The 12,542-nt window shown below is 37.3% G+C and overlaps 1 protein-coding gene across 1 annotated transcript; it reads left to right on the top strand.

Moving 5' to 3' along the window:
• The first annotated feature begins 3,594 nt into the window (after positions 1-3,594).
• Positions 3,595-10,882, top strand: tgfb5 (transforming growth factor, beta 5). The gene is made up of 7 exons (XM_039648513.2): positions 3,595-4,077; positions 5,062-5,225; positions 5,390-5,522; positions 5,620-5,730; positions 6,520-6,697; positions 8,930-9,080; positions 9,875-10,882. The coding sequence occupies exons 1-7, from the start codon at positions 3,732-3,734 to the stop codon at positions 10,031-10,033; spliced, it is 1,242 nt and encodes a 413-aa protein (XP_039504447.1). The 5' UTR covers positions 3,595-3,731; the 3' UTR covers positions 10,034-10,882.
• Positions 10,883-12,542: the final 1,660 nt, after the last annotated feature.

Here is a 12,542-nt window from a genome sequence, read left to right as displayed (position 1 = left end):
CTTGGAAACACTTGGAAAGGAAAGATTCCAAAAAAGTGTCACCATTGTTATGCAATGAAGGCATCTGGAAAAGGCCGTCTGTGAGAATTACTCACATTACTTTTCACTGGAAAACTGCTAAATAGACTTCTGCAGCTTTGTGTTGGTGACTTTTTATAACAACGCTGCCAAACATTATTACTGTATTATTATATTTTTTATGTAATATTTAACACTAAAATGTTCAAACAAATAAATAAAAATATATTTATATATCAGTTAAAGGATTAGTTCACTTTAAAAAAAAACTTTTGCTGATAATTTACTCACCCCCATGTTATCCAAGTTGTCCACGTCTTTCTTTCTTTCTTCAGTCGAAAAGAAATTAAGGTTTTTGATGAAAACATTGGGAACCAAACGGTTCAAGGTCCAAATGAGAGTTTCAGTGCAGCTTCAAAGGGCTTTAAATGATTCCAGATGATGAATAAGGGTCTTATCAAGCAAAACGATCGCTCATTTCAAAAATAAAAAAGTTTAAGTTTTATAAGCACAAATGCTCGCCTTACTCTGTTCTCTGAGGCGTGTTCGTGACTCTCCTGTTCAAACTCGTTCATCAAAATTAACAAATCTTTTTTCGAGTCATTTCGTTCATTTTGTTTGTTGAATTAACCAAATGACTTGAAAAAAAGATTTGTTCATTTTGATGTCTGGTGTCATTTAAATCCCTTTGAAGCTGCACTGATACTGTCTTTGTAGTCAGTTAATGAATATAATGAATAAAGTCCATTATATGGAGAAAAAAATTCTGGAATGCTTTCATCAAAAACCTTAATTTCTTTTCGACTGAAAAACATGGACAAAGACATGGACATCTTGGATGACATGTGGGTGAGTAAACTATCAGCTTAAGGTTTTTTTAAGTGAACTACTCCTTTAATTTGGATACTTTTGTCTTGATAGTTAAAATAAAATCTTGTTAAATTTCTTGAAAAAGAAATTGTTATATATATATATATATATATAATGTATATGTGTTTGGAATATTTAATTATTATTTCTTACTTAATATTGAACATATCTTGTCCTTTTTAAAAAAAATAATACATCATTTATTTTCAGGTGAAACAGAGCAATCCTAACAAAACTAATAATTCATGTCTCAAAAATATGAAATATTATTTAACTTAAAATTTGTTAAGGTTGTCCTACACCTCAAATGTATTCATTGTGCAAAGAGTGTTAGAACTTTTACTCAGTGTTTACACCAGTTTACTTGAGTTAAATTAATCAAATGGTTTGTAATGTTTCTAAGAGCTTTGACGTATTGAACCTTATGTTGTGTTCGGGTCATTTTGACCCGGCCAGTTTTTTTCCCCAAAAAATGTTAGTTAATGTTATCGCATTGATTGGACTAAACCCTACAGCCTTAGCTCACACAGGAGATAACTATTTCCCAAATTCTTTTGCTTAATTTTTGTACTTTTTTCTCACCTTGTTACACTTGTTAGTCAGTGAGGCCTAATCAATTAGTTCCAAAAAGAAAACAGTTTGACAAAAAGATTGAATTTATATAGCATAACAAGAGATTCACAATTTTTATTTTTATTTTTATTTTTTTTTTTTTGTAGACCGGTCATTTTTGACCTGGAAAACCACAAGTGTGACTTTGTTCCATTTTGTACAAAATAAAAGCATTTGAAAACAAACTTCCTTAATAATCCTTGCTAATAATCCTAAATAATAATCCTTAATAATCCTTAATAATCCTTGCTTATCTGGCTTATGCTACCCCGTGCAATGTCTGAACTTTGTATTTTGAGCACTTGCGTTGTTTTTGCCTCTTCATGATGACTCACTTGGTCAAATGACTAAATGTAAATGTTGAAAGAAAACAACTTGATTAAATTGATTAGATTAAACAAGCACTTTTTAAAAGTCCGGTCATTTTTGACCAGGAACATCAAGGGTGTTACAGGGTGTTCAATTCATAAGGATTAAATTTCTCCTTTTTATCATCTCAGACATCTTATTTTGTCATTCACCCTTGTAGTTCTCTCTCTCTCTCTCTCTCTCTCTCTCTTTCTCTCTCTCTCTCTCCCACACACAGCTGCTCTGTGTTTTCTTCCTCTGAAGACTTCAGAAAACTTTAGGGACTTGTTTTGTTGAAGAGATGTTTTTGGTAGCTCTGAAACCCAAAGAGGGTTGTGTTTTTAATTACAGCCGGGTAGTTAAGTTCACACCTTCAAAGACTCTCTTTGACTTCTGACGTTTTTGTAGATGGTCTTGTCATTTCCCCCCTTTCTCTCCCTTGAAATGGATTACTCTTCGCAAAAGATGTATTCTGGTAGGCCATACCTATACTAGCTTTTGCTCATTTTGTTTATATTAAATCCAGTTCAACTTTATGCTGCTGGAGAGACAGTCAGTCTTTGTCATGGGATAATTTCATTTTCCTAAAGCAACTTCAAGGTCTTGATTGAACATTTGGATGGCAGATCTGCGTCTTGACTCGGGGCTGTGAGAAAAGAGAAATAAAATCTGACCTGATCTCTTATAGTTATCATGGGAAAGGAGCTGGAGAGTCACTTTAAAAGAAATACTAGCGGTCCTCGCTAAAGCTCCAAGACAAACCACAAGAATTCAAAACAGCACTTGGAGTTTCTCTCTGAATCATTGGAGACCAGACGAGCATGAGGAACTGTACTGTTTATTACCTTACCGGTAAATACTTAAAATCCTGGGAAGCATGATGGAAAGGCTGTGTTTATAGACTCCATAGAGACTAATATAATTGGGATGGTCTGTAATAATGGACAAATGTATGCTTGTCATTACAACATGCACAGATATCAGTCCAATATCTCACATTTGCTTTACCTAAGGTAGCTCTTGGCTTTTTGGGAGGGTTTGAACCATAAAAAAATCAAAACAAACACTTGGGGGTCTTAGAAAGTATATACTAAACTGTTTAAATTTAACATGTTTTCAGGAAAAAAAAGCTTCTCAAACATTTTGTAACATCCAAAACTGAAATAGTTGACACCTGAGAAGGTTATACACCAAAAAAAATCATATTATCAATATGACATGTTTTTGCATTGCTTTAACTCATCAAAACAAGCAATTCAAACAACTCAAATTTTTATGTCAGTTTAATGTAATTTAAGTTGAATTTACTTAAATATCCAAGTTACCTGTTCTTAAAAATTTAAAGCACCAACTTTTTTTTTTTTTTTTTTTTTTTTACAGTGGGTATAGCTACAACACATAATTAGGAGCTTGTTCCACTTTATTGTATTTTAATTTTGTTTACATGTAGATTACAGATATAAAAAAGCCTGTTTAAAAGAGTTTTAAGACATTTGTTTAATAGTTTTAGTTAGCCTACATAAGACGAACCTTATAGGCTAGAAAAATGCCTTTAAGATAAAACTGACCTCCTTGAAATTGCTTTAAATTCACAGAGTGAACTCGGCTAGTGTCCTCTGCGCAATCTTCGTTCTTGATTTTGACCAGAAATAGATTATACGAGTAACACAAATTATATGTCAGGCAGTGTATGAGGAGGTAAAAGCTCGTATCTGTCAGCAGAGGAGCTCATTCACCTGGTGAACAACACAGAGCGCGAGCAGCGCAGCCTACGCACTTTGGGTTTGTCCCATTGCAAGAGACGCGCTCAGTGCGCGCGCTCCCCGAGGACATCCAGTGACCGGGCGTTATAGAGGAGCGCTTCTCTCATCTGTCAATCAACCATGTGGTTCATCAATCTAACTTTGCTCGTTCTCAAACTGTCCGTGTCTGCGGAAGGATTCTCCACGTGCCATTCCTACAACTTGGACGACCACAAATCCAAAAGGATCGAGGCGGTGCGCGGACAGATTCTGAGCAAGCTACGCATCCGCAGTCCACCGGACCCCGAAGCCAGCACGCAACCATCGGTCCCGGTGGAGGTGATGTTACTTTACAACAGCACGAAGGAGCTGCTGAAGGAGCGCGCGCGCCAGGCCGAAAGCGCGTGCGAGCGGGAGAGCAGCGAGGAGGACTATTACGCCAAAGAGGTGCAGCGGGTCAATATGATGCCACTGCGCACAGACACGAGTGAGTGATACGCTTTTTTATCGGAGATGGCGCATTAATGCACCATTTAAAAATGCATTGGGTTCTGGGTGTGTACTGTGTAGTTAAACCTTCATTTTAGAGCATCAGTTAATTTGGCCATCCGATTTGGTTGTGTTTCGGGAAAAAAAAAAGTGTTTAAAGAAGATCATTCATTAGATTGACTGAACATGAACCATTGTCAAAGAACATTCTTAGGTTATTTTTCACCCTAAAAAAAGTAAGAAAATAATTTCAATACATATATATTTTTTATTTTCTTGTCAATATAAATAGTAATAATATTACCAACATAATAATTTTACAATATAGATAGATGCATACATACATACACACTATGATATATGATATAATTATTTTTATGTACAATAGGCTACTGATATGCAGAACCGATTTTTAGCTTTTGTTCATTTCTGGGTTGTTGTTTACATGGTCATTAAAAAGCAACAGTATTTATTATGCCATTATATTTATGCAAATTTGTTTTGCGAACTAACTTTTTGTCCTTGTTTGAATACATTAAGCTATTTTTCTTGTGAATACAGATTATCGGTTTGTCTCTAGTTATTTATTGTTTTATAGCAAAAATACAACTGTAATGCAACATTTAAAAAAAATGAATAAGCACATATTGCTGTATCACAGAAATGATTATCTGCGAAGAAACACCATTAAAATGAATGGGAGTTATAAAAAGACACTAAGTACATTACTGATAAGTTGGGAGTAAAATATGCTTAATCTGAAAGCTATCAAATAGTGTAGGCCTACCTATAATATCCAGCTTTGTTGCTAATAATAAGTCAGCTAAAGTTCAATGAGGCCTCTGAGAGGCTAAAAGGGGTTAGTCATCTGCTGTTTTGGCACTAAAGCAAGGTTTATTTCCTTGAGGTTGACCCTCTGAAAACCACGCTCAGACCACAAAGTGTAAATAAGGCCAAAGTGAATCCTGCGTTTGTTCCACAGACTCAATCAACCCGGTTCCTCAGAGCCCGTACTTCAGGATAGTGGGCTTCGACGTCACCAACGTGGAGCGAAATTCCAGTACTTTGGTCAAAGCAGAATTTCGCATCTTCAGAGCTCCAAACCCACAGGCGCGCACCAGAGAGCAGCGTGTGGAAATATACCAGGTAATGTGGTTTTTCCAGACAAAAGCCTTGAGTCTGTATAGCGACTGCATCTGCAAGGGTTTGTTTCATCACATCATGATGTGTACAGTGAAAGATATAGAACAGCAGATGAATGAATGGGCAAGTCAAATAAGCTTGTGGTTTGTTTCCCTTCACACCCACAGATTCTCAAATCGGAGGATGTGACGGCCCCGTCCCAGAGGTACATTGACTCCAGAACCGTAGAGCCTCGTGCCAAGGGGGCGTGGCTTTCTGTCGACGTCACGGAGACTGTGAAGGAGTGGATGGCGTTCAGAGGTCAGTGAGTTCATCCAGACGTTTCAGCATATATTTATGTCTTGATGAAGCAGAGGAAGTCATGAAGGAGGAAATATAATCTCTTTTTCACTCTTAGAGAGAAACCTTGGGCTCAAGATCAGCGTTCACTGTCCCTGCTGTACATTCGTCCCCTCCACAAACAATATTGTCCCTAACAAGAGTGAAGAGTTGGAAGCCAGATTTGCAGGTCATTTTCTCATTATTCGAAATGTTTTGTTTCATTTATTTGTCTTAGAAAAATTACAGAGTTATACACTCTATAAAATGCTGGGTTGTTTGAACCCAAATTTGGGTTAAATATGGACAAACCCAAATGTTGGGTTAAAAATGCAATAAAAAAAAATTTACAGTTGAAAGCAACATGACATCGTGACTTTTGCGTAAACATATACGCCACTTTCGAGTCAGGTGGCGTGTTATCTCTACGCATTTTGAGCTATCCGCGTGTATATGTCTACGCCATTAACGTCCGCGTCATTCCGCGTGTCTGAACATGCCGTCAAATGTCCAGTCATAAATGCCATTAACCCCAGTGACGGTTAGGTTTAGGGACGGGGTTGAGGTAAGTCATATATTTATATAACGTTAAGTCAACGGCGTTCATAAACACGCTGAAAGGCGATTATGCGTCTTGATAGCACGCCAAAAATTTAAAGTGAAAGTTGAAGTTGGGTTAAAATTTGAAGTGACATTTTAACCAAACATTTGGGTTTGTCCATATTTTACCCAAATTTGGGTTCAAACAACCCAGCATTGTTTAGAGTGTAGAATTAATGCTTGAGTTACAGTTAAAAAGTATGAATATTCTTGCATTATATATTTAAAAAAAATCTAATCCAAGCACTCTTTTTCATCACAAAGAAAGTTTAAAACATAAATACTTTGTTTAAAATTAAGACTAAAAGGGATACTTTTTAGTAGGAAGAACTCTGGCATCATTTGTTGTTATTGAGATGTTGGGTCGATTCCTTCCCAGGCATTGATGACGACCTTATAAAGCAGAACAGAAGACCAGGTGTGACTAAAGGACAGATTGAATTCAGCACAAAAACCCCACATTTGATCCTAACCCTGCTGCCCACCGACCGCCTGGACAACCCCACCAAGAAGAACCGCAAGAAGAGATCAGCGGCAGACACTTCCATATGCACACGGTACAGAGAGAGAGCTCAAGTGTGTGTGTGTGTTTGTTTGAAGATGTTATTTATTATTACTCTGCCAAATATGCAAACTGCAGCACAAAATATAGTGCAAGGAAGTCATGATCCTAAATGTGATAGTCTAGACATTTTATGGGGCAACATGTCTACATATCTTCTTCCAGAAACGAATCAACTTCAAATCAAATACTTAAGCTGAGATCTTTGGCATTGCTGATTTGTTTGCCTTTGAATGAAGCAGAGTCTGGAAAAGTAAAATAGAGAGACAGACAGATAGATATTCTGGTAGTTCCTGGATATAAACAGGAAGATTCTTCACCATTGCTTTGTGTGTGTGTGTGTGTGTGTGTGTGTGTGTGTGTGTGTTTAAAGATGTTATTTATTATTACTCTCTATAGAATACTTCATTCTGATTGAGAATCAGATATTTTGTATAATGATTACTAAGCTGTATGAAAAAAACACCACTGAAAAAAAGGTAATTGCGACTTTGTCTCACAATTCGGACTTTTTTCCACAAAATTTGTGAGTTTATATCCCTCAGTTCAGAATTCACAATTGCAAGTTTATTTCTCACAATTCTGACTTTCTTTCTCAAAATTGTAAAATATAAACTTGGAATGGCAAGGAAAACATATGGACAGTGAGTAAACTTTTAATTATGAGATACAAAATCTGAATTGTGAGATAGATATATATGGAAGCTGGTTTCTGCCACAGAATAAAGAAAATTTAAATTGTGACACTTTATCTTACAATTCTGACTTTTTTTATCACAGTTATAATGTCAGAATTGCGAGATATAAACTTGCAATTCTGACTCTTTTTCTCTGAATTACATCACACAATTGCGATGCAATTCTGACTTTATAACTCATAACTGCGTCTATATCCGAGTTTATATCACGGAATATATCACAAATGAGAGTTTCAGTGCAGCTTCAAAGGGCTTTAAACGACACCAGACGATGAATAAGGGTATTATCTAGCGAAACGATTGATCATTCAAAAAATAAATAAAAAAGTTTAAGTTGTTTAAAAATGCTCGCCTTGCTCTGTTCTGTGATGCGCGTTCGTGACTCTTCGATAAAAATGAACGAATCTTTTTTCGAGTCATTTGGCTAATTCAACTAACGAAAAGACTCTAAAAAAGATTTGTTCATTTTGATGAACGAGTTCGTCCCTTAAGACTCTTTAAGACTCTCGTTTAAAGTGTCGCAACCCTTTGAAGCTGCACTGAAACTGTCATTTGGACATTGAACGGTTTGGTTCCAGTTACCTTTTTTTATGTATTATTTTTATTCCATGGCTGAAACAAGCTTCTATAGTATTTTCCTTACCATCACACATTAGAAAAGCTAACCTGTGCGACTCAAAACGGAGTTTAGTATAAAAACAGATGCAAAAAAACTAGTATAAATGGCTTTGAAGGATTTCAGTATTTAGCTTAATATTCAGGATTTGATGAGCGTAAACCTTTGATACATGGTTAGAAGCTCAAAAGTTCCCAGTTAATGCAAGACACAAAAACAATAAGAGACACATAAAGCCAGATGGGATCGATCCTAATGTGTGTGCATGTAAAATAAATTCTACTGCATCACACACCCACAGAACGCATGCAGCGACTCGCCCAGGGAGTGTCACGTCTGATATGCAGAATTCATCTCGTCTGTTCTGGAAGTAAATACTCTTTTAATGAGTGTTTGTTATGTGGAGTGCTTCCTCTCTGCTAAGCAACATAGAAATGGTCATTAGAGCCACATTTATGTCCAATCAGAGTTTGTTGCAAGTAGACAGCAATTATTAAAAGAGATGGTTCACCCAAAAGTGAAACTTCTGTCATCATTTACTCACCCTCACGTGTTTCAAACTGACTAACTTTATTCTACAGAGCACAAAATGTGATTTGCAGTCCTGCACGCTTTGTTCAGTTGCTCACCACGGGAAGCTAGAGCGTCTGAACAGCGACTTAAATGTTAGTCTGTTGCTTACGCATGAAACTATTGCAAGACTTCGGAAGGTCTACTTTTATGGTGCTTTTGCGTTCTTCTGCCCGTTCATTGTATTTGTATAAAAAACAGCGATCAGAGCATTATTCAATTTGTTCTTCGTTGGGAATAAAGTCATGTATGTTTGGAATGACATGAGTGTGAGTGTAAATGATGACCACTGCTCTTTTAACACCCCATAATGCACTGCAACCAATCCTTCTACCTCCTCCAGGACTGATCAGGGCTGCTGTCTGAGGTCTCTGTATATTGATTTCCGCCGGGACTTGAACTGGAAGTGGATCCACGAACCCAAAGGCTACAAAGCAAATTTCTGTGCGGGGAATTGTCCTTACTTATGGAGCGCAGACAACCACTACAACATGGTAAATATGAATCAGGCTGAGAATGCTTCGACAGTTAAAGGAGTAGTTCACTTTTTTAAAAACTTTTGCTGATAATTTACTCACCCCCATGTCATCAAAGATGTCCATGTCTTTCTTTCTTCAGTCGAAAAGAAATTAAGGTTTTTGATGAAACATTCCAGGATTTTCTCCATATAATGGACTTCAATGGGAACCAAAGGTTCAAGGTCCAAATGAGAGTTTCAGTGCAGCTTCAAAGGGCTTTAAACGACACCAGGCGATGAATAAGGGTCTTATCAAGCGAAACGATCGGCCATTTAAAAAATTGATAAAAAGTTTAAGTTTTATAAGCACAAATGGTCGCCTTGCTCTGTTCTGTGATGAGCGTTCGTGACTCTTCTGTTCAAACTCGTTCATCAAAATGAACAAATCTTTTTTCGAGTCATGACTCGAAGGGTCCTTGATAAGACCCTTATTCATCGTCTGGTGTCGTTTAAAGCCCTTTGAAGCTGCACTGAAACTCTCATTTGGACCTTGAACCATTTGGTTCCCATTGAAGTCCATTATATGGAGAAAATCCGAATTTCTTTTTGACTGAAGAAAGAAAGACGTGGATATCTTGGATGACATGGGGGTGAGTAAATTATCAGCAAAAGTTTTTTTTTAAAGTGAACTACTCCTTTAAGGGTTTCATTATAAAAGGTGGCATCTCAAAGATTATAGTTATATGCCAAACAGATTACAAACAAATTTGTGCACTTGAATGTTGGATGCAGTGTCTATTTACAGTGTTTCTCTGTCTGTCTTCCTTTCAGATTCTCCCGCTGTATAATAAAATGAATCCAGAAGCATCAGCATCTCCGTGTTGTGTTCCCCAGGACCTGGAGCCGCTCACCATCGTTTATTTCCTAGGCCGAACGCCACGTGTGGAACAGCTCTCCAACATGGTGGTCCGGTCCTGCAAGTGCCGTTGATTAAGTGGAGAAAGAGAGAGAGAGAAGACAGAGATCTCAGAGGGAGGACAAAAAACAGGTGGATGAGAGGAGAGCAAACACGTATAACTCACATCTTAAAGGGATAGTCCACCCAAAAATTAAAATCCCATCTTTATTTACTCACCTTCATGTCGTTCAAAACTTGTATGCATTTCTTTCTTTTGCAGAACAAAAAATATATTTCAAAGAATGTACCAAACAACATTGACAACCATTCTTTTTTCGAGTCATTTTGTTCTTTTTCGTTAGTTGAATGAACCAACTGACTCGAAAAAAAGATTAATTCATTTTGATGAACGAACGCACATCACAGAACAGAGCAAGGCGAACATCTGTGCTTATAAAACTTAAACTTTGTTATTTATTTTTGAAATGAGCGATCGTTTCGCTAGATAAGACCCTTATTCATCGCCTGGTGTCGTTTAAAGCCCTTTGAAGCTGCACTGAAACTCTCATTTGGACCTTGAACTGTTTGGTTCCCATTGAAGTCCATTATATGGAGAAAATCCTGGAATGTTTTCATCAAAAACCCTAATTTCTTTTCGACTGAAGAAAGAAAGACACGGACATCTTTGATGACATGGGGGTGAGTAAATTATCAGCAAAAGTTTTTTAAAAGTGACTAATCCTTTAAGCTTTTATGTTCCAATGAAGAAAGAAAGAAATGTTTTGGGGTGAATTATTCCTTCAAACTTGTACAGATGAGAAATAGCATACAATTATTCATTAAGCATCTTGAATACAGGCAACACAACCCGCATTAACCGTGTCCTGCATTGGTCATAGTCTGAGAAATACGCTTTTTTGACTAGTATCTCCTCGCATTCTTAGTATCACAACAGTGATATACACAATATACGCCAGCAGGGCATCCTTTTTAGATTCTGTATGAAGTTCACTGTAGATCGGTTTATATTTTTGGAATTTGCAAGTGTAAATAGTTTATTTGTGTGTGATGTTTATATGTGTTTAAATGCTAAATACAATAAATTTTGATTATATAATAATATTTAGTGGCTTCTTTGTTCATATTCAGCACGTAGTAGAACTTTCTCAATGCTGTGCATTTATATGTATTTATCACAAGTGGCCTACTCTCTTTTTTTCTTCACTCGCTGAAAATGCAGATTTGACTAGTGGACTCACCAGCCAGATGCGGTTCGAGGTTAGAAAATCTCCGACGTAAACAGGATGTGAACAATTTCCAGACACCGACCACTCACGGAACGCCAAATTTAAACGCTTGGGTTCAGGGTTTGTGGTGACATGGCAGAAAGAACAGTGGGTGAAAAGCAGGCCGTCCCGCGGAGGCGAAATTGCCTGCAGGATGCGTTTTAAATGCACCATGTGATCGCTTTGATTTGTATAATCTTGCAGTGCCCCTCCACACCCTATAATGCAGAGCGATATAATTTGGTCTGATCTGTGGGAACGCGGAAGGAATTTTGGCCTACATATATTCGCCTGTTTGTTTTCTTTCTGCTTCAACGTGCCCTTTTATAACCTATAGCTGCTGGCAAGGCGTTAAAAGTTTGTTTTTGAGTGAAAAACTTTGCTTACATGTTTATCTGTGGCCAGTGAGAATGATGTGTAGGGAATGACAGGGTTTCTGTGTTTGGTTGCCAGGGCTAAAACTAACGAATTCAAAACAACTTTTATAACTTGATATGAAAAGGGGATGCAAAAGGGAGAGAGTTGGAAGCAGATTGTTACATAACCGTCCCTATAATGAATCAACAAAAATACTTCTTGTCGCTTATGCAATGTTGACTCAGCGTCCTCGGTTAAAGCAGATTGGGGAGTGTAAATCTGAAACCTCGGGGCATGAAAGGGGACGATCAGCCGTCTGAGGACCGTGTGGTTTGGGAAGAGCAGTCTGGGTGTGTGAGAGTTGCTTGGGACACATGGTGTGAATGTGGACGTGTGTCGTGAGAGTTGCAGTTGCTCAGTGAACAATTAGCCGCCGGTTGAATCCTCTCTGATACTGTAGATTAACATTTTTAAGAGCTTTAACTACATTCCTGTAGCTCAGACCTGAACTTTGGATAGTAGTATGTCTGCCAGATCGCATAAACGAGAAACGGTTCTAAATGCGGGTTATTTTAACTAAAAATGTTTGCGTTATACAAAATGTTATACAAGCAAGCCACAAAGTATACCTACAATGTTATTAGTTAATAAATACCGAGATGCCGAAATTATGTTGTTGAAGTTTTGGGAAGTAAAGGAATGCCAAAACAGCTGTACTGGAATTTATTTTATATGCAATTCCGTGTCTATTAATGGGTAAAGCTACAGCTAGTAGCCAAAGCACAACCAAAACTATGTTCCTTTACAAAATGCAAAAGGTTACATTTACATTATATAATCTTTTAACATACATATGCAATAGTTTTCACCTCAAACCGTGGGATTTGTGTTTCTGCCACGGAAATTTGTGCGATATGAGTCAGAGTTGTGAGACTTGCAATTGTGAGATAGAAAGTTG

The sequence above is a fragment of the Pimephales promelas genome, chromosome 9 (genome assembly GCF_988280905.1).
Source record: "Pimephales promelas chromosome 9, fPimPro1.hap1.1, whole genome shotgun sequence".
In the NCBI taxonomy this organism is placed as follows: Eukaryota; Metazoa; Chordata; class Actinopteri; order Cypriniformes; family Leuciscidae; genus Pimephales; species Pimephales promelas.
The sequence above is the reverse complement of the archived record's forward strand: the minus strand, read 5'-3'. Positions and strand labels throughout refer to the sequence as shown.

Excerpts from the sequence above, each read along its gene's own strand:
- tgfb5 (XM_039648513.2), top strand. The coding sequence starts at position 3,732 with ATGTGGTTCATCAATCTAACTTTGCTCGTTCTCAAACTGTCCGTGTCT. Across the intron at positions 5,226-5,389 it reads AGCGTGTGGAAATATACCAG|ATTCTCAAATCGGAGGATGT; the intron begins GTAATGTGGTTT and ends TCACACCCACAG. Across the intron at positions 5,731-6,519 it reads GTTGGAAGCCAGATTTGCAG|GCATTGATGACGACCTTATA; the intron begins GTCATTTTCTCA and ends ATTCCTTCCCAG.